The following is a 20,743-nucleotide window of genomic DNA, read 5'->3' as shown; positions in this document are numbered from 1 at the left end:
TGTCTGGGATCAGGGCTTGTTCCTATCATCCAAATGACCAAGCTTGTTCTCTAGTCAGCCATTCTCCTCAGAGAGTCCCAAGGACTGGGGCCCCATCTTCAGTTGTCCTGGTGCCATGTGTTTTGGGCTGGACAAGCAAGCTGGACCCTTGAGTTAGAAGGGGGTGAAGTAGAGCTGCTAGGTTCTCTGCCTGAAGGCTTTGCAGCTGAAGCCTGTGGGGTGCATGCAGGGCTGGGCATTGCTCATCAGGGAACAGACTGAGGTGCTTTGGCTGCTTGAGTTCTCATTGTTCTCAGCTATCTGCCATCAGCATATCTGGCATAAACCCACCACGCTGCTAGCCCTGCTACCCTTGCAAGGCAGGGATGGGGGTCTGGGTTTCCAATATGACAGCGCTGTTCCGCCCTCTGCAGCAGGGGAGTCCAGTACCTGGGCACTCCTGGCTATGGTGCCTCCAACCGCATCTACTTCATTTGCTGCTCGTCTGCTTGGTGCTCCCCCAGCCCAGGTCAAGCAGCATCTCCAATGTGGTTCCCTGGAGAGGGGCCAGGCCTGGCCATACTGTGTGGTGGGGAGGCCATGTGCTCCCTGGTTAGTAGCTGGTAGCTGTTGAGATAAAGCAGGTATCAGCTCACCTTTGAGGTTGCTAGCTCAGGGTGGTGCTGGGCTGCCATGTGGTTAGCTGCCTCCCCACCTGTAGGACTAGCCAGCTAGCCCTGGCTCACGCTGGGGGCCCTGCTAGTCTCAAGCCAACGGCTGCTAGGTGAGTGAACAGGGATCCTCTGCATCTGAGCTGGACTATTGTCAGCTGGGAGGTCCCCTCCATTTCCTACAGGAGCACTGAGCTAAGGGGGAGGACGTACCTGCTCTGCAGGCCACACGGCTCCTGTGCCCAGGCTTTTGGGGAGAGTGTGCACACGTGTGAGTGTGGGGCATGTCTGTGCCCCTGGGGGGGCCCGCTCCTCAGTCTCTCTCTGAGGGCTGCACTAGGAAGCTGACCATCCAGTGGTATGGGGAGGGAAGGGGCTCTTGTAGCAAGTGCCCTGTGGAGTGAAATGGCTGGAGCCCCTGCTCTGTAACCTGGGGGATGCACAAATGTAGCCAAGCTCCTTAGCATCCCATTCACCCCCCATGGCTACCCCTAAAGGGTAGGGTTACAAAGGGCATGGCAGCACAATGCACCTTCCTTCTCGCAACAGGGATGCCATCTTCACTGCCTAAGAGGTGTGCGTGCAGGGTGGGAGTACGACAGGATAACGACCGTGCGGTATCTCACTGCGAAGTCCTTGTGGGGACAAGGCCAGGTAGCAATTACTCCACTGTAACTAGCTGAGATCAAACCCTGGAGTCCTCTGTCCAGCTGTAGGTGGATGTAGAAACCCACCTCTTTAGCAGTGATGATGTGGAGGTAATGTCTGCTGCAGGCTTGGGGCTGTATCAGCACCGGAGGCTGCACACGCCACCCCAGTACCAGAGGGCAAGGTCCAGCATGACAACAGCCAGCCACGGCCGCCCCATGGCAGGCTGGGTGCGTGTCTCTTCCGGGGCACCTCAGTGCTTCCAGCCACACCAAGACGCTGAGCTGCCCAGGAACAGGAGGAAAACAACTCGCCGAGCTCCCCGCGGCCTCCGCGAAAGCTGCATGTTCTGGCTGTAGGGCCGGGCTTGAGCCACAGCCTCCGCCCCTGCTGGAACAAAACCGCCGTGAGTCTCGGGCTGCAGTGTGCAAAGTGCAGCTAGTGCTGGCCAGAAGCTGATCTCAGCAAGGCTCCCCCTCCCCTGTGTGACGGCTGCTGTCTCCCACTGCTGGCCCCTGCTCTCAGAAAGGTGCCTCTGGCTGAGGTCTGGCCCAGGGGGTGACAGCTGCAGGCAGTCACTTCTTCTTGCCAAAACCCACTGGAGAGGCAGCTGGGCCAGACTGCTGCTTCCCAGCCATTGGCTAGGGCCTGACCCAAATCTGGCCTGGGCCCTAGCCATCCCTTCTCCTAATGGCCCCAGGCCAAGCCGGCACTGGGACCCCCATGTGGTAGTTTATGAGCAGGATGAAAGGGCTGTGAGTGGGGGAGGGTGCCCATGTGGTGCACCACAGGTCCATGCCAGGACCCCTACACCTCTTGTTTCGGGGTGGCCAGACTGTGTCCCCCCCAGTGTGGGATGGCTCTGCTGCTGCTGGCAACTGCTAGACACATGGGTAACACCTCTGTCTCTGTCCATCCCTGCAGCGCCAAGCTCCCTGGCCCCACCATGGCATCACCTTTGTTCTTGTCGCGGGGAGCCCTGCCCCGCTTGGCTTATCACAGGCTGGCATCATCTTCCTCTTGGGGTTCAGGGACACCAGAGCTAACCCCAAGTGCCTGGCCCTAGAGCAGTTCTGCCAGGAGTCGGGACGGGCTTTCCTAAGGTAGGTGATGGCCCGTTGATGCCAATTGGGCAGCCCATGGGGAATTGCCAGAGCCATTCAGAACAGCAGCCACCAGCTGGGAGCTCCAGCCCCTGGGCCAGAGACTACAGGACTGTAGGTCCTTGGGCGTCAGTCAGTGCAGGCTCCGGCCCTGCCAGGAATGGGCTCTCGGCACATGTCCTGCTTGCACGGGTGCTGGATGCAGTGCCTCCCCCTCCGCTCATTCTTGTCCCCAGCATGGCCCTAGCCAGGCATGCGCCCTTCCCCAGCTGGGCTCAGCACCTCTCTGACATCCCTCCCCACACTAGCCTGGATTGTCTCCTGGGCTGCTTCCCCACCCACTTCTTTCTGCGTCCTGCCGCGTTCAAAGCAAGGCCTTTATCTACCTGCAGAGCAAGTGCCCCTAGACGTGGGCCTAGAAAAAGGAACATAGTGTGGACTCTACCCTGATGGCACATAGATCTGGAATCCCCTCCAGCAGCCAGAGCCTCCAAAGCTAGCTGGGGGCAGGAAAAGCAGAGTCTGGGAGCAGAGCTTGTGAGCTGCTGGGGCAGAGGGATCCCCACACAAGAGGGAGGTGGGACTGTCCCACCTGAACAACAGCTCTGCATCTTTGTCCTCTCAGCTTTGACTACACGGGCTGCGGCAGCTCAGATGGGTGTTTTGAGGACTGCTTAATCGGCCACTGGAAAAACGATGTCCTAACAGTGCTGGATGAACTCACCAGCGGGCCACAGGTAGAAGACAAAGCCAAGAGCCCCTCCTGACTCTGGGTCAGTGCAAAGGGCTTTACCTGCTGGGGTGCAGGTCCCAGGGGGTTCTTGCAGGCAGGGAAGCTTTGCCCAACAGATAGGGCTCTTCAAACCCTTTGGTGCCCCTTGTGCAGCAGATTGACAATAGCGCTTGGCTGGGCGGTAGGAGAGCATGCCCTGGGCAGAGGGACAGAGTGGACATAGCACCACGTCAGTGGAGCGTGGATGAGGCAAAGGCCGCCCGCTGGGCAGTGCACCTCGCTTTGACCATGACCGTTCCCTGTCTCCATCTCTCTAGATCCTTGTTGGGGCCAGCATGGGAGGCTGGCTCATGCTCTTAGCAGCCCTGGAGCGGCCAGGGAGGGTGGCTGGGCTGGTGGCCACAGGAATCGGGGCTGATGCCTTCATAACCCTGTACAGAGAGCTCCCTCCAGAGGTAAGCCAGGGTCCAGCACACGATGTGTTCAGCATAGGAAAGGCCCTGAGCCCTGTATGCTGGGTGGAAACAGGGTGGGGTTGTATTCATTAACCCACCACTGGGAATAAATACCTAGAGTCACCCCCCTGGGATGTGAGCACTGCCAGAACCCTGCTGGGAAGCGAATGCACCTGGTCTCGGCTCTGTCCCTGCTGAGTGGGGAAACAGACACCAGGCCCAGACTGAGTCCTTCCAGCGATCGCACTCTCCCTAGAGACACATTCCTCACTGAGTCCAAGAAATCCCTCCTGGCCTTCAGCAAGGAGGGGGGACATTTCTGGCACCTCTGCAGCCCCAAGGAATGGGGGTGGATCAAGCAATTGCCCATCCAGCCGGGAAGGAAGATCCAGGCTGCTGCTGATCTCTCTGGAGTCTCCCCTCCCATCCTGGTCTGGAACCAGAAAGGGGCTTGCCCTGCTGCTCCGGCTCATGAGAGAAGGGGGGTAGGGTGTCTTGTAGGGCAAAAGCATCTCCCTGATCCCAAAGCTGGTGCTGACTGACCTGTGCATTTTCTGCCCGTGGCGGGGATAGGTGAAGGTAGAAGTGGAGCAGACGGGAGTCTTTAACTACGAGATGGCCGGGGCTGGGGCTGTGCTAATTAAGCGGGAGTTCTTTACGGAGATGGAGGAGCACAGTCTGCTGGGGCACCCGTCCATCCCCATCACCTGCCCTGTCCGGCTGCTCCATGGCATGCAGGACCAGTTCATACCATGGGGCAGGGCCGTGCAAGTGGCTGAGCAGCTGGAGAGCCAGAATGTCCGCATCATGCTGTTCAAGGATGGGCAGCACGGACTGAAGGGAGCGGAGGAGCTGAGGGTACTCGTGGGGACAGTCGGGGACCTTGCTGAGAGCCTGCAGAGAGAGCCAGGGCTCAGAGAGAGGGAACAGAGCCTGCTGATGGGGCAGCGGTGACCAGACAAGGAGCCCCTTGTGGGCCCAGAGGCAAGGCCAGGGAGCAGGGCCACACTGAACCTAGCCCTGTCTAATTAGTTAATGAAGAGATTGTGTAGTGCTGGGCCCCCACTGTCCATGGCACCCCAAAGGCCCAAGCCAACCCCATTAGCATCAGGAGGTACTCAGATCCTTGGCTTGCTAATGAGCTCCCTGCAGGGGCTGAGGTGACTGGGCCCGGCTTGTAGAGCCATGTGAGTCTGCTACTGTCCAGTGAATCTGGAAAGCAGCTCCTTGAAGGATCCATGGCTACAGGGATCGAAGGTGGGTCTCTGGGCTTAGAACAGAAAAATTGCTCAACACCCTGCCCTCCCCCCTTTACAAAAACATCTGAGAACCCCAAAAGGGCTCAGGTTTTTGAGAAAAACATTGAACTTTCCTGAAGAAATGGTCAGTGGTGCTGCATTGTTTGGACCCAAAGCATCCCTGGCTCGGTTTGTCAGCTGGCAGCTGTGATGGCCCCAGTTCACTCCCTGGGGTAGAGCCGCACTGGGGTCACAGCAGGGTTTGCACAGCTGTCACTGGCCCCATTCAGGAAATAAATCATTTCCCCTCATTGTTTCTCTGCTCTCGCCCTCCTGGCCTGGGAGCAAACAGGCTCAGGGAAGGAGGTTGGACATTCAGTCGTCCCCCCTGGAGGTCCCAGCGCTATTCCACGGCCCACTGCCTCTCAGGGGGGCTGCCATGCAGGGTGTTGCCAGAAGCACTCTCACTGAGGGGGCCAGGCTAGGAGAGGCCTGGCAGGTGCCCATGCTTTGGGCTCCCTCAAGGCTAGATGAAAGGGAATAAAACGGGCCCTCTGGATCAGGATTGGCTTTGCTCTGAGTCTGCTGGGCCAGGCTGGCTTCATACCCGCGGGTTGGGCGTTTCCACATGCAGTGGTTGTAGCGCTGTTGCTATGGCAGTTGGGAGCGATATTTTTACCGGTACAATGTCTCCCATGGTGCTGTACTCCCCCACAGAAACTGCTATGCCAGTCGGCAGCAGCCATCCCCTGCGAGAACTGGGCTCACACCCGGGGCTGGAACTAGACTGGGGCGGTTAAAATCTCCAACTTTGGTGTAGCCAGGCCCATGGGCGTGGACTGCAGCCAGTCGCTGCTCGATGTCCCGGGGCGGGGACAGACTGTGGGGTTAGCGCGTGCACCCGCTGCTGCAGCCAGGGGAACGCTTGGCTTTGTCTCCTGGGGACTGATAAAAGGGGCTTCCCTTCCCCTGAACTATGGTCCCCTCCCCGCCACCCCCCCCCCCCACCGCCTGTTCCTTTCATCAGGGCAGGGAGAAAGGGCTCCTGCAAACCCGAGCAACGGGCAGAACTCTCCCTACTCCCCCTTCACTCAAATACCCTGTAGCCACTCCTAGCTGAAGGCTCGCTGTCACGAGGCTGGGCTGGACCAGAGTCGCTCTGGACCTTGCTGTCTCATGTCCCTGTCAGGGTGAGGTTTCAGCACGGGGTAAATGTGTGCTGATTGCTCCATGGAAGTTGGGTCCGTTGCAGATTGAAGGGGAAGGGCTCAGCAGCAGGTCTGACAGTGCTAGACCTGCAGCTGAGCCCCTAATGGGGATACATGGGGCCCTGCCTTCCTGGAGTGAGGAGGCAGGAGACTGAGGGGTAAAGTGCAGATCAACTTTTTTATTGTTTAATTCTCTTCATGTGACAGCCAAACCGTTCTTAGAAAACATGGTGCAACTTGGCTTAGTAACAGTGTAACTGGTAAGTCAATTCAAGAAACCAGAAAACTATAGACGTTTCAGTGACATGACCCTTCTTCGGGAGTAGGAAGCGGGTGTCTTCCCCTGTAATGACTGATAAAGCACCATTCTTGACCTTTCGTTGTGTAACCAAGGCACTCCTGGGCCTTGCACCACAGAACCATCACTGATATGTTATGTGGCCAGAACAAAGAGGACAGAATCCTGGAGTGGAGTCCAAATTTGAGCCTAAACCTAAACAATTCTAAGAGTAGAATACAAGCTCAAACTTGCAATGTAAACAGCCAGCAGGCTACCAGAGAAAGTTGCTTAATGACAACCTCAACACAGATTTGTGTTTTGACACCCCGCATTCAGTACATGTTAGCCAGAGGGAGCCCAAGACCCCACAAGTCCTTAGTAGTGGGAGGAACTAGACACAGTTAGACTGGACATACATCCCCCCCCAAATTGAAATAAAATAATAAAAATTAGGCACTGAAGAGAGTCATGCACCCATGTGCTTCTAGAACCGAAACGCAACTGCCCCCAGCGGCTCTCCTGCCTCTCGGAGGAGCCTCCACCTGGGGCAGGGTTTAGATGTGCTGCACCCACGGGGACGGCGTAACATTGGCAAGTGGTGTGAACGGCACCCTTCCTCCTCGGGAAAGGCCACAGTTGTAAGAACGATAGCAGCAGCAGCACCTTTACAAGAGTCACGTTCCTTGGAGACCGGACAGCCCCTCTTCCGGCTGTGGGTCAGACATGCCTATGGTCTGTAACATTGGTTATAGCCCGGGTGGAGGGGAGGAAACCGTGAAGACAGCAGGGATGGTAGCTACAGCCCCAGGGCACTAGGGCTGGGAACTCCCTTCTGGGCCTACCTCTCAGCTTGTCAGGCGCCGGGGGGCAGCAGCCCACACCGAGAACAGCGCTGGAACCACAGCGAGAGCCCAATGTTTCAGAATCACCTTTGCCATGCCTCAGACCCTACTGTAGGGCCATGGAGGGCTTAGGCTGCCCCTGCTTAGTGGGCGGGGAGGCTATACAGACTGGCAGGGGCAGTGGCTCCCACCCCTGGACCAGATGATGGGTGGGGGTGACAGGAGGGAGCCAGGGAGCCTGCAGAGAGGAAGGGCCTGTTCTAAGCCTTGACAGGGACATTTATGCCAAGGCCCCAGCGTTCTCGCTAAACAGCCAGGCCTGAGAGGAGCTGCCTGAGGGGGGACCGACTGAACTGCACAGCGAAGCAGGCCGGTCCCTGAGCGGGGAGAGGGCTGAACATCCTCTGTGCAGGGGCTGCCACATTGCTCCCCCTGTGCCCTGGCCAGTACTGGAGCGTTTTCTAACTTGCCTGACGTTTGTTCTGAGAGGTTCCCTGCTCCCCGCTGGTCCCAGAGCTATATGGGATAAACATGAACGGGGATGCTGGCTGGCTGCGGAGGAGCCAGCCATGTTAGGCAGAGATCCCAATGGCAGTCCGTCTTGGCATGGCACTGTGGTGGGGACAGAGACGGGAGAACGGCAGTGCGGTGAGAACCCACCACTTACCCGGCTGGGAACCTGGAGCCACCCCCACGATGCTGCAGGACCAGTAGCCCCAGCAGGGGAAGGGGCAACAGCTTCTGCTGAGTCTGACTGGGCTTCACACCATTCCCACCCTCTTCTGCGAGACACGTGGCGGCAGGTGGATGCGTCAGGCCTGCCCTGCAGCCTCTTGGGCAGCTCAAGCAAGGAGGTGATGTGCTCAGCTTGGCAAGGCGCCGTCTGAGGATTGGACGACACCATGGCATGCAGGAGGCGGACGGGGAGCATGAACAAGAGTCCCACTTCCGCAGAAGCCCCCACACCTGGGATGCTTTGCCATGTCCTCGTGAGCTCCCCACCATGCGTGTCTGCTACACCGGAGACCAGGGCTGGAGGCAGCACCTGGGCCGGATGGAGTCCCCTCCAGGAGGCCCCAGCTAACAAACCTCAGGCCAGGTGGTGTTACGGGAAAGGGCCTAGAAGACATAGATTTTGTCCCGTTGTACGCAGTCCAGGTCATCATCCAGCATCAGCAACACCTGCAAGGGGACAGGGCAGTGGCTAGGCCGGGGCTCAGGTTGAGGACAAACACCTTCCCCCTCTAGTAGGCAGCGTTCCCCCCACACCCCGATTGAGGGTAAGGGGAGAAGGACAGGGTGCTGGGACAGTGGCAGGGTACTGAGGGGAGATGGGGGGAGGGAAGAGGAGAAGGGCAGGGTGCTGGGGGAGGAGGGCGGGGTGCTGGGGTGGGACGGGGGTGGGAAGAGGAGGAGGGCTGGGGGGGATGGGGGAGCGGAAGGAGGGCAAGGGTGCTGGGAACCTCTCCAACCCCACATTGGTGTTTTTGGATGAGTGAAGCTGGTACTGATGGGGGTGGGGTGAAGTTTATGATTCATTCTAGACCCGACTCAGCACCCCGCTTTCAGCACAGGGGCTGGCCTGGATGGGAGCCTATGTCGCAGCCAGCAGAGGAGGCCATGAGGATGCTGCAGCGTTAGGTGGATAGAGCGAGGCACTTGCCGTTTGGCCCTGGCCTCGCTGGGGCTCTACACAGGCACGGGACAGAGGGCACTGCAAGACGTGTGCTCTCGCCTCAGGCTGACAGGGACCGCGTGCTCCCAAGGGCAGATCTGGTAGCCATGAGGAAGGGGCTGCCCTTGCGGCCAAGGCTGACGGATCTCTGGGGAGCGACAAGTGCTTCTGGGGACCCTCCTGTGTGCTCCCATCCCAGGCTGGGAGGGCTGCAGCCTGTGGCTAATGCAGCGTCAGGGCAGGGGGCAGGTGGCGACAGCAGCTGATTGTCTGGGGACCGGGGTGGGGGGGAGCCTTTCCCTCTGGGTGAGCTGGCACAGCCGTGTGCGCTGGGGCTGGCAGGACCTACCAGGAAGGAGCCGAACATGGCGATGGAGGAGAGGAAGTGCCAGATGTCGTGGTCATCAAAGAAGCTGAGCAGGATGCAATCTCTGTTGTGCTGCCGGGACTCGGCTGGTGTTTTCTGCAGAGGGGACAGTCACAGCTGGTGTGTTATCTCCAGCCAAGCACGCTGCCCACCTCCTCCCTGCGCAGCTCCTGCCCAAGGGTGTGCTGCAGCCTAGAAGAGCTGCAAGTCGATCGGACCGGGCGCTTGGGCCATGCACAACGCTGCCCCCGCTGCCTGCCCCGTACAAGGACCCTCCAAGCAGGAGACCCCCGAGTGTGGACCAGACACGTCAACCTGCATAGTCAAGGCCCTGGCTGGCATGAGCCACCACTCACCTGCCAGGTGCTCAGACCCTGGAAGAAGAAGAAGAGGGCGAAGCCCCAGACCACGGAAGTGAAAATGATGCAGAGCAGGGGGATGAGCTTGATGTGCTCGCCGCTTCGGAGCTGGGGAGGAGAGAGAGCAGGTGAACGGTGACACGCAGAGGGCAGGGGGCACGCGCAGAGAGCAGGGGGCACGCACAGAGGGCAAGGGAACAGAGATGCCTGGCACACGCAGAGGGCTAGGCACCTTCCTTGGCACACCTGGGGCCTGGGAAGGGCTCTCTGGAGGCTATGCCCACGTGATCCCCAGTGACAGAGGCTTCTCTCCCCACTACCTGGACAGATAGCGTCTGGAAGGGCTCAGCGGTGCTGGGGGTAGTCATGCAGGTACCAGGTCTCTGGGGATGTTGGTGAAAGGACTTATGGGTCCAGCTCCCCTGCTGGGGCCTGACTCTGGGGTAACCCCAGAGCTCAGTTACTCCCTATTCACCCCAGAGCTCTCCCGGGGTACAGGCCCCCCTCCGCAAGGCTAGGGGGTCTGTCCAGCCGAGCCTCTAGCCTGTCCACAGACAGTGATGGAACAGGGGCGTCCCTGCACCTTCATGATAATGTAGAAAGCGAAGTAGAGCAGCAGGTTGCAGATGCCGATGGCCAGCAGATAGGAGGCGAAGTCGTTGGGTCGGACGATGAGTCCATAAGCAGCGCTAGGGGAGGGAGAGGAGGGTTAGGAAGGCAGCAGAGGGGGGCCCCCAGCTGCGGCATAGCAGAGACTGGGGCATCCCCATGCCCACTTCAGCAGCAATTCTCTATGGCCACTGCTGCACCCTGCAGCCACCGGCAAGATGACCTGGGTCTCCTGGAACCTAACTTGGGGCGCCTGCTGCATCCTGGGCCTTGCCCAGCGGCAGAGCTGACAGGGGAAAGGTGTTAGCCCGACTGCTGTTCAGGGCAGCCCTCCACGGCTGGCGCTAGCGAGCCGCAATGCGCTCCCTCTCCAGGGCGCTACACCCGGCTTCACCCCATGGTGTTCACAGCTGACGTGCGGTGCGTTCTCAGCCTAGCTCCTGGCACAGCTGCATAGTAGCATGGAAGAGGGCTAGCCTGGAACAATTGAGACCAGCAGTTCAGGGCCAGGGCTGGCACAGCAGCAGGGGAGGGCCTGGATTGAGGTGTGTTGGCAGTGGTGGGAGGGGAGCTCTCCTGATGTTCCCTTTCCTCATACAGAGCACTCTCCCTCCGGGCAACCTGGGGCTTGTATCTCTCTCTCTCTCTCTCTCTCACACACATACACACTTACAGCGACCAGTTGATGATGTTGCCCACGACCAGCAGCACCATTCGATCCTGCAAACACAGACAAGGAGGGTCAGGGAAGGGGGCTAGCGGTTCTGGGGGGATGGCAAGTCGACGGGACCCTGTTTTCATGGCTCAGAGCCATTAGAGCTGCCATCTTGCCATCTCCCAGACCCACTCTCTGCCCCAGGGCATGGTTCATCTGCATCTGAGAAATGGTGGCTCAGCCGTTCTCTGGCTGGGAGGATGCTGGTCACAGGGAGCTCCATGTCCTGCCATGGAGCTCAGATCACCTCAGATGGGCCCAGCGTCACATTCCACCACAGCCAAACAAACAGCTTCCCTGGATCCCACTTGGGGGGCAGTGGGTCTGGGCTAACTCTGAGGATGGGGGGCTGAAAGGGGCCGTGCTGGGTCAGGAGAGGGAGGGAGGCCTCACGAAAAGGACCCTGGGGGAGTCGTCCGCAGTGGGCATTGAATCTAGGACCTCAGCTTCCGAAAGCATGGTGCCCTCCAGCTCAGATAGCCCAGGCTGGAGCAGGCCCCTGAGCCCTCCACGAGGGACAGCGCTTCATGGGGTGGGCAACATGGTCACTGGCTTGTCACCTCTGGGGCAGACTCTTGGTTTAGCTCCGTTTATCTCTATCGCAGAGCCAGGCCCAGAGCTGAGTAAACTGGGGATGCGCTTCAGAGGGGGCTGGGCAGGGGCCCAGGGCTGTCATGCCCAGGGGCTGCAGGGTTGCACTGGGAAGCAAAAGGGCAGATTTGGGCTTGTGGTCCATCAAAGCATCCTGCCCCCCTGCTGGCGTGGGAAGGTGGCTGGATGCGTCCTGAGCATGAGGCCTTGCTGGAAAATCCACCATCTAGCACAGAGAGCTCTGGGCTGGCACCGGGCCAGGCTCGTGCTGTTGCAGCTAGTCCTCGTCGTGCAGCATTAGCCACTCACGGGCTTTTTCCGAGAGTCGGGCTGAAGTGAGCCACTCACTCACCACGTACATGGGCCCACTGCACTGGCGGATGCAATCCGTGTACAGCACGTGCACAATTCTGCGCAGTATCCCAGAGTCTGCAGAGAGAGACACTGCTAGAGCCTGGGGAGGGGGCAGCAGGCCCTTCCCAGGCCCCTCCTAGCCCAGCAGGGCATGGATTGCAGCCAGTTCCACCCGGAAGGGAAGAGCCTGAACCCTGTGCTCCCAGAGCAGCAGTCCTGCTGGAGGGAGGTCAATGTGACCAGAGGCTGACCGCACAGAGCGGGGAGGTGTGGAGCTGCAGCGGGGGTTCCCCCAGCCCATCACGCAGCCCGGGAGGGTGAGCCCTGCAGCAAGTCCCACCGCCAAGCTGGCTTGGCTTTCAGACCAAGTCCCCTCTCGTCACCAGCACTGTGGGCTCATCAGAGCAGGGCTGGCCACGCTGGGCCCCACAGACCCCCGAGTAAGTGCAGACATCTCCTGTGAGAGTTGAGCCGGCAGCTCTGACAATGCCCAAGGTGCGAGGGAGCCAGACTTGCTCTGCCGGTGCACAGAGAGCCCTGGACGTGGGGTATACTAAGCAGGTAGGAGGGCTGGGCAGTCACCTGGGTGCAGGCGTTCCAGCGCCATGGGACCGCTCAGGCCATGACGCAGAGACAAGGACCCATGTGCTGGGCTGGCCTGCCTGCGGTGCCCATTGGGAGTCTGGTTCTGCCCCCCATCCCTGTCCTGGGCGGGGTCTCACCGAGTTTCCAGCGGCCCATGTAGTAGAGTTGCGTGCTCAGCAGCAGTGTGGCAATGATGTGGATGATGGAGAAGAAAATCCAGAACATCATGTTGCCTTTGCCAAAGACCTTTGGGGAGAAGACAGGGTGAGTGGGTGGGAGGCGGGGCTGGGGCTGGTCCCCAGGGGCCCGCGACTCAGGCGTCAGAGCTGCGGTTACAGAAGGAGCCATCAGCACCAGGTTGCTGAGAGAGCCACAAAGCCAGGATTCATGCCTGGGGCAAGGCAGCCTGGATTTTACTGGGGCAACTGCTGCCCTCTCCAGGTGTGGGGTTTGCTGGCCAACGACTCCTCACAGGCTCTCAGAGAGCTCAGTCCTTAGTCCCTCTGCAGACGGCCAGTAACGCGCCCACCTGGACTGAGCCTGTCTGCACAGGGGGCACCGGTGAGCTGGCGAGCTCTGAGCCAGTGGCTCCTCCCCCTGGACGTGGCTCCAGGGCTGGCACTTACCACGCCAACGACAGAGAAGAAGATGACGATGGCCAGGCAGGCATAGGCACTGTACGCGCTGGCATTGATGTCCGGGTGCCGTTTCTGATACAGCTTCAGCATGCAGAGCCCCGCGATCATGTACATGAAGGAAGTGTCTGCAAAGGGACAACAGCCAGACTGAGCGAGGGGTCGGGGAGGGGCAGGCTGGCAGCGAGGGCAGTCCCTCAGCATTGCACAGCTGCAGGAGCCTGGTCCCGGCTGCTGCGGGAAGGAGGGGAGGGCAGGGACAGCTCAGATAGGAATGGCGGGAGGAACCTGCACATCTGGGACATGGCCCAGAGCACACAGCTGGACTGCCAAGCCGTGGGGCCGGCGCAGTGCTGCACACCTCTCTGCTCGGAGCACAGCAGCTCCCTGAGCTCACCGGGGGATGTCGGGGGACTGTCTGATGCTGCAGGCTGCAGCACAAACCCCTCCAGAGCTCCACCTGTGCCCGTTCTCTGCCAGCACCACAGCCCCATGGCAGCTGGGTAGGGACAGGAGAGAGGGAGTCTGAGGCTGAGAAGGGGGTGAGCTCAGGGGGCTGGAGCAGCCAGCGAACGGGCTGCACTGGGTGGAGAGGAGAGCTCAGGATGCTTGGCCCAATAACTTCCCCTGGCAGTCACCCACACTCCAGCTCCACACTGGAGCTGGGCAGAGGGTGGCAGCTCTCGAGGGAGGGTGTCATTGCAGGGTCAGGGAGCCCCGAGCAGGCCTGGCCTCGGCACTCACCGAACTGGAAGTTGGTGTAGTTGGGGCAGACGTGGTAGCAGGCGCTGAGCAGCCCCTCCATCATGAGCGCCGTGCCCATGGCGTAGAACAGGCCAAAGTGCTTGGGGATGCCACACTCCTGTGGGGGGGGCGGAGAGGGAGGATGGACACGCCTGCCTCAGACAGACAGGTCTGGCCAAAAGGCACCTGAGCGAGACCCCCTCCCAGCTCAGGCAGGGGGCACCAGGTGGCAGCCTCCCCTGGACACCCCCCAGAGGAACTCCCCAGGCCCTGCCCGCCCCCACCCCAAGGGCCCAGTCCTGCCCATCCCGGCTATCATCACAGGGGATGGATCACCCAGGCTGCAGGCACAGGCAGATCCCCCACCCCGCCTCCCAGGGACGCCCTGCCCCACTGGGATGCAAGGAGCAGGGCAGGCGCGAGGGGCGGCGCTCACCAGGGCCTGCATGTCGTTGCGCACCAGCGCCCGGTTGCAGCTGATCTCTCTCTGCAGGGTGATGAGCAGGAAGAGAAGGCCCAGCAGCACGTAGCCCAGGTTGCTGAGGATGTTGTTGAAAGCGCTGGCGGGAAGCAGGTCAGTCCGGGTCACCCCCACAGGGCCAGCTGGGTGGCCGGTTCCCCAGAGGCACTGCCCCCGCCCCCACTCAGCTCGGCCCTGCCCAGGGCACTGCCCCCGCCCCAGGCAGCAGCACCCTCTGTCCCCTCCCCGCCCTGCAGCCCCACCCGCGTCCCACGGTAAGGGGGCAGCACAGTTGACATGGGCTCCCCTCCTGGGTGCTACTGGGGGCCCAGCTCCCCCCACCTGTCAGCCCATGCGGAAAGGCCAGGGAGTGTCACTGGGAGCCCCGCGCCAGCTCCTACCTGAGCTTCCCCAGCGGGTGGGCGCACAGGAAGTTATAGTAGCAAATGTCCTGATTCCCTGTCACGTTCACCACCTGCAGCGGGGAAGCAAAGTGAGACCCTGAAGAGGAAGGGCAGGGGACACCATCTGGAAGGGGCCTGGCACAGCTCACAGCCAGGACTCAGGGGTCTAGGGGAGGTGTCCCCAATAGAAACGTGCACTCACCAAGGAGGGGGCAGGGCAGAGGATTTAGGGGACCCAGCCACACTGGGCGAGTGCAGGACCCCGATGCTAGCCCAGTCTCACGGCCCAGGTTGGGCAGACAGCAAGGAGTGAGTCAGGGTTCATGTGTTCTTCCAGCTTCCACCCCTGGGGCTGGTTACAGCCAGGGCAGGGATGTGCGCATTTACAGAGGGCATTTGGCCAAGCCTGCCCCTTTGAGAGGCTGCTAAGTGCAGAGGGAGACAATGCGGCACTTCACTGCAGAGGGCTTGGCAGGGCTGATCTCAGCATGCATCTTGCCCTGCTATGCGGGGGTGACTGTGCCCCGCTTGAGAGGGGAGTGAAGGGGCTGCTCTGCTGGGGGAGCGCCTGCAAGAAGACTCGGCTGGTTTCTTTGGCCCAGGAGGGAACTGCCCCCCAGCCCATCTCCAGTGTTAGCCACGTGACTGCTTTGAAGCCCAGAGACCGGCCCTGGGAACTCCCCGAATGCAGGAGAACATGGAGCAGGGCAGCCAGCAGCCCCCAGGGAGTGAGCTGGGATACTGGGGCCGGAGGGGGACGCAGGCAGGGACCGTTCTTACTGTCTGGTAGGTGATGACCAGCTGTATGACAGGGAGGGCGTAGAACACAGCGATGGTGGCAATATTCCTGCAAGAGAGGGCGGCGTTGAGCCAGGCGGGCGCTGGCCGGGACTCCAGCTCCGCCTCCTCCCCGGGGCTCTCCCCACCGCTCCCAGTGGCACACATGTTCACCCATCTCCCTGCTGGGAGGCCAGGCTCCTCCATGGGCTCTGCAGCACCCACTGGGTGGGATGGCGCATGTGAGGCCAACGTCATGGGGGGCAGGATGCTGAGTTGCCCGCTGATCTGCAGCAGGGCAGGGCTCCAGACACCTCCTTAGCTCAAGGGCAGCCAGAAGAGTCCAGCAGCCCATCCCCCCGCCCTCCAGCCCCTCGTCCCCTCCAGCCCCTGGCCTCCCCTCCCTCCCCAGGCCTGCCCCCACTCACCAGAAGTAGATCTGGTATTTCTTCCGCAGGACACGCTTGTCCTTCCGGGCCAGGTCTGCCACGTACAGGTATTGCTGGGAGCAGAGGCAGGATCCTGTCACAGGCCAGGCAGGGCATGCAGCATACAGGGGCGAAGGCCCTAGCGCTTGGGGTGAGAGCGCACCCCAGGAACCAGCCCAGGCTGCTCTGCCTGCAGGTTCAGAGCTACCCCTGCCCAGAGCACTAGCTAGCTGGCAGCCGGGAGACAGTAGCATTCCCGGGGCGCATACAGGCTCGGTCACAGCCCTGGAAGGAGGCTGGCGCTGAGTGATGGGCAAGTACCAGACCAGCCAGCACAGGGTTAATGAGCCCATTGCCACATGGTCCTGGGGCAGTGCCTGGGTACACAGGCCTCCCCGCTGCTCCATCACCCTCTGCCCCACATATACCCTGCTCCAGCATCTCCCCACGGGGCATGGCTCAAGCCTGACACAGGGCAGCCATACCGGCTGTGCAGTGTGTTTCCGTTGCTGAAGCGATACCCAGGACGGGCAGGTGACAAAGGGGCCTGCATATCACACTCCCCACCCCATCAGAGCGATACCCAGGCTGGGCAGGTGACACAAGGGCCTGCATATCACGCTCCCCACCCCATCAGAGCGATACCCAGGCTGGGCAGGTGACACAAGGGCCTGCATATCACGCTCCCCACCCCATCAGAGCGATACCCAGGCTGGGCAGGTGACACAAGGGCCTGCATATCACGCTCCCCACCCCATCAGAGCGATACCCAGGCTGGGCAGGTGACACAGGGGCCTGCATATCACGCTCCCCACCCCATCAGAGCAATGCCCAGGCTGGGCAGGTGACACAGGGGCCTGCATATCACGCTCCCCACCCCATCAGAGCAATGCCCAGGCTGGGCAGGCGACACGGACCTTGGTCCGGATGACGTTCTTGTCGGAATCTATGTCCGCCAGCGTGTCGTAGTCATCCTCCTCCACGGAGCTGAGGGAGTCCAGGCGGGGCCGGCTGGCCACGTTCTCCAGAGTGTGCTCTGCAAGGGCACAGGGGAGCATCAGCGTCAGTCCAGGCTGAGGCCCACACACCCGGGCAAGGCATAGCCCGCTCCCTCCCCACAGCCCTGGCAAAGAGATCAGACCGCGGGGCAACGCGGGCCCCAATCATTCGTATCACAGAGTCAATCGGAGCCATTCAATCACACCCTGAGATCATCCCCCCATTCACTGTCCATAGCTCAGTGCAAAGGGATCGACAGGGCAGAGTGGGGGCAGCACAGACCCCACAACAGAGACCTCCGCCCCCACCGCTGCAGGAGGCTCCATGGCATCCAGCAGACGTTCCCAGCTCTTCAGCGCTGAGGTTCAACCCTCCAGGCCCTGGGACAGAGATCCCCGTGCACTGAGCAACGTACGGCCCGTCAGAGTAATTACACCCCGGGGTCGTTCTGTTCTGATTGGGCTGATCTGGATGTTGACGATACAAGGACTTGTGCGATTCATTCGTCATGCTGATGCCCCGGGCGCTCTTTCTGAGGGGACAGACTGTGTCTTTCGGGGCTCGCGAGAGAGACAAAGCCCCAAATGCACCATTCGAAAGGGACTGAGAGGAGTAAGGCAGCTCACTGCAGAACAGAGCCAGGGCAGGCAGCTCCATGTGGCTCACACAGCGGGTTACCCTGGCACACAGGCCCTGCATTCCAGGGCGGGGCTCACTGGGGCATCAGTGCCCAGAGGACCTGGAGCAGGACTCGTGCTGGGGGGTGGGCGTCACCCTCAGCAAGCAGGAGGTGGCTCTGATCAGACTGAGTTAATCAGAGGCAGTGAACTAGTCCAACTCAGCCTGCTGAGAACTCAGCCGCCCATCTCCTCCAGGACTGCTAACTAGCCTTCTCTCCCAGGCATGGCAAGGCCACCGAGCTGGTTTTGGGGCAGCATGCAGAGCCTACACCAGCTGCTGAGCGACATTAGTCACAGGGCGTGGATCAGGCCTGGCTAATAAGCACTGCCGGATCCTGCTGTAACATTAAGTAACTCATGGAGACGTCACACGCTGGCAGAGCATGGCCCCTTTGGCACAGAGACCTGCTGGCACTTGTCCAATGCTGCCCAGTGCCACGTAGGGCCAAGGTGCCAGCAGCAGAGACCAGAGTAAGACAAGTCTGCCCCTTGCTTAACGCACCTCTCAGCGCACAGTCATCGCCCTGGCCTATGCTGCGTGTGGGTCTGGGGAGGGCAGGCAGTCATGCACAGCTCGCTGGCACAAGACACTGTGCTCCTGGGGCTCTTCGGTTGTTGCTCTGTTTTGGTCTGGCCTGCGAGTCACCTGACAGTCACATAAGGCTGCTGCATGTCTGCCACTCCCTGGCTCGCTCTGCTAGCAGTTGAGTGCCCTGCTGCTAGCCAAAGGCTGCCAGCCTCGGGGGCATGATGAGAGAGGCTAAGGCCAGATGGGGCCATTGTGCCCCTCCCGTCTGCCTCCTGGCGTGACACAGGCCAGGGAAGCTAACCCCCTACGGAGCCGACAGAGGGTAGGGACACCAAGCCCTGCATGAGGTCAGGGAGCTGTGGCCACTCTGGGAAGGCGGCTCCTTCTTTCGGTAGCCTGTAGCCTGGGGCTCCAGGCCTGGCCAGCACGGCCTTGGCAGGCGGGGGCAAGGTGCTGCCCACACAGCATGAACTGGGCTGTTCTGCAGGCGATGCTGCCTCTGCCCCACTGCAATAGGGCCCACGGCTGCTCCCTCTAAATCCACACAGAACCCCGGCACCCCCAGCCTCTCAGAAAGTGCAGCCCCCAGCCATGGCAAGTCTGGGCAGGGGGTCCTCCAGGGCTTCATGTTACCATCTCAGACACAGACAGATGGGTTTCTTTGCGGGGTGGGGGGGAGGTCAGCCAGTCCAGAGATCATCCCTCCCTTTCCAGGCCCCTGAATGGGGCCCACAGAGCCAGGGCTAGGGTGGCGTTCTCGGCTCAGACGGGTCACACAGGGGCGTAGAGATCAGCAGCCGCTCCCCACGCTCTGAGTCAGCTGAAACGGGACTGATTTGCCTCCGTCTGGTCTGGGCACCTCACCTCCTCCCCTCCTGCACTACAACTGGCAGACAGCATCTACCGTTTGCTGAGCTTGTGCATCCCACCCAGCCCCGACAAGGGATCAGAAGAGGAGAATGACAGAGCTTCCCCTGGACCTTTCCACCCCCGCCTCTGAAAATACAGCAGGACAAGCCTATGCTGGTCCTGGGTCTGCCCCTCCCATGCCCTGCTCTGCAAACCTCACAGTCCAGCTGGGAGCCCGGGCCTGTTGGAAAAGGGTGGGGGAGACACTGCACTAGGGAGAACCAGCCAGAGTGCACACAGGGGCTGTGCATGTGTCTTATGCACAGCATCGCCAGTGTCCCTCAGTCCTGACCTGCAGCCCCCCTGTTACCCCAGCCCTGGGCCCCCTGCTACCTCACACACAGCACTGCCTGTGCCCCTCAGTCCTGACCCCTGCCACTACATTCTCGCTCTCCTGTTCAGAGGCTGACAAACAGGTAGAGTTGTGGGGCCCAGGGAGATGGCTGCTCCCAGCATGACCACGCATTGGAAGATGGGAGCGTTATGGGACCGCTTGTGGCTGGGGGACTGTTCAGTGGCTGTCCCTGGATCAAGGGACAACAGAAGGGAGTGAAGCTGCTAGTCGAATGCAGGGTCTGTCCCCAGGTAATATGAAGCCAAGGGCACCCCAATACTTTGGATTGATTCAAGTTCTCCTAGTGCCTTTTCTGCTTAACATCCACATCTACCCATAGCAATGCACATGTGCCTCATCTGGCTGGAGGGGACACGTCGCTTGAAGCGGTCCAGCCCTTGAAAGCAAAGCGAGAGTTACTGGGAGGGTGGATGGGGACAGAGCCTCCTTCTGAGCGCCGAGTGGGGTCCCAAGGAGCCAGCCAGGCAGTTTCAGTCCTCATCTACTGCCCAAGCCAGACAGCGACAACCGGGTTAAAGGCCTGGCCAGTACATTGGTCTTTCAAAGTGGAGCAGAGTTGGCAAGTGTGGGGGGAGTTCTGAATGAGGACGAGAGCCTGGGGCAGCCACTGCTCCTGGGGCAAAGTCCTCTCCCCAGAACCAAGCCCTCCCCAGAGAGCCTTTCACACTCAGGCCCCCAGACACGGGGGCTGATGCACACCCCCAGGCTTGGCGTTATATGGGATGAGCCCAGACAGCGGGCCTCAGACAGGGTCTCGGTGCATGGAGAATTCGCAGCAGGGATGGGCTCCCAGGCTCTGAGATTGCTCTGATGTGGACTCTGCAGTGCAAGACCCAGCTCCGGATTGCAGGGTCCATCTCGCTGGCCAGTCATTGCTGGTTTCTTGTGGCTTACCTGTGTACCCAGAGGAGATGTCCGTGGAGCCCATGCTCTCGGTGATGCCCTCGGTGCTTAGGGTGGAGCTGTTCTCTGGAAGGAGAGTTAGAACAAGGAGGCGAGTTGAAGCGGCCAGACACCCAGCCAGGAACGGGCTCCAGGGGAGCAGAGGGCAATGTGCCAGGAGCTCACACAGCAGCTGTGTATGTGTGGTTGTGGGGCAGGGAGACCCTGGCTTGTCCCACGTCACCATCTGGGGGAGAGGAGATGAACGAGACTCTGGTCACAGGGTCAGGAATTGGGTCCAGCCATTGCCAAGGGACTGGCGACCTGGCCCCCCAGAGCCCACTCCCATCTCCGACTGGTCCCAGAGCCCCATGTGAGCATGAGGGTGCAGTGCTCCTCGCCAGTGCTTACCCAAAGAGCCATAGTTGTAGCCATGGTTGGGAGGGTGACCCAGGAGGGAGTCCGGGGTGATGCGCGGATACCCTGCAAGACACCACAGCAGCCTGCATTAGGCAGGCAGCAGTCTTCA

The 20,743-nt window shown here is 60.7% G+C and overlaps 2 protein-coding genes across 6 annotated transcripts in view; one reads left to right on the top strand and one right to left on the bottom strand.

Moving 5' to 3' along the window:
• Positions 1-20,743, bottom strand: part of SIDT2 (SID1 transmembrane family member 2) — a 44,427-nt gene that overhangs the window by 9,879 nt on the left and 13,805 nt on the right. For 2 of the 5 annotated variants that reach the window (XM_043501020.1, XM_038380685.2), the window contains 16 exons: positions 20,626-20,697; positions 20,227-20,301; positions 16,778-16,896; positions 15,861-15,934; positions 15,436-15,502; positions 14,653-14,726; positions 14,228-14,351; positions 13,792-13,909; positions 13,039-13,175; positions 12,550-12,658; positions 11,826-11,902; positions 10,841-10,887; positions 10,142-10,247; positions 9,556-9,666; positions 9,182-9,295; positions 6,195-8,339 (listed from right to left, as the gene is read on the bottom strand). In XM_043501020.1, coding sequence (XP_043356955.1) covers positions 8,277-8,339; positions 9,182-9,295; positions 9,556-9,666; positions 10,142-10,247; positions 10,841-10,887; positions 11,826-11,902; positions 12,550-12,658; positions 13,039-13,175; positions 13,792-13,909; positions 14,228-14,351; positions 14,653-14,726; positions 15,436-15,502; positions 15,861-15,934; positions 16,778-16,896; positions 20,227-20,301; positions 20,626-20,697 — 1,487 coding nt within the window. In that variant the 3' untranslated portion in view covers positions 6,195-8,276. Of the gene's footprint in view, positions 1-6,194; positions 8,340-9,181; positions 9,296-9,555; positions 9,667-10,141; positions 10,248-10,840; positions 10,888-11,825; positions 11,903-12,549; positions 12,659-13,038; positions 13,176-13,791; positions 13,910-14,227; positions 14,352-14,652; positions 14,727-15,435; positions 15,503-15,860; positions 15,935-16,777; positions 16,984-20,226; positions 20,302-20,625; positions 20,698-20,743 lie in introns of those variants that run through there. The other 3 variants (XM_043501018.1, XM_043501019.1, XR_006276678.1) reach the window with 2 other exon arrangements.
• On the top strand, positions 2,245-6,217 carry LOC119846694 (palmitoyl-protein thioesterase ABHD10, mitochondrial-like). Its single transcript, XM_038380688.2, is given in 6 exon segments — positions 2,245-2,299; positions 2,302-2,401; positions 3,027-3,138; positions 3,452-3,589; positions 4,163-4,508; positions 4,511-6,217. Coding segments are annotated over 6 exon segments (858 nt in total). The 3' UTR covers positions 4,618-6,217.

The sequence above is a fragment of the Dermochelys coriacea genome, chromosome 22, assembly GCF_009764565.3.
Source record: "Dermochelys coriacea isolate rDerCor1 chromosome 22, rDerCor1.pri.v4, whole genome shotgun sequence".
In the NCBI taxonomy this organism is placed as follows: Eukaryota; Metazoa; Chordata; order Testudines; family Dermochelyidae; genus Dermochelys; species Dermochelys coriacea.
The sequence above is the reverse complement of the archived record's forward strand: the minus strand, read 5'-3'. Positions and strand labels throughout refer to the sequence as shown.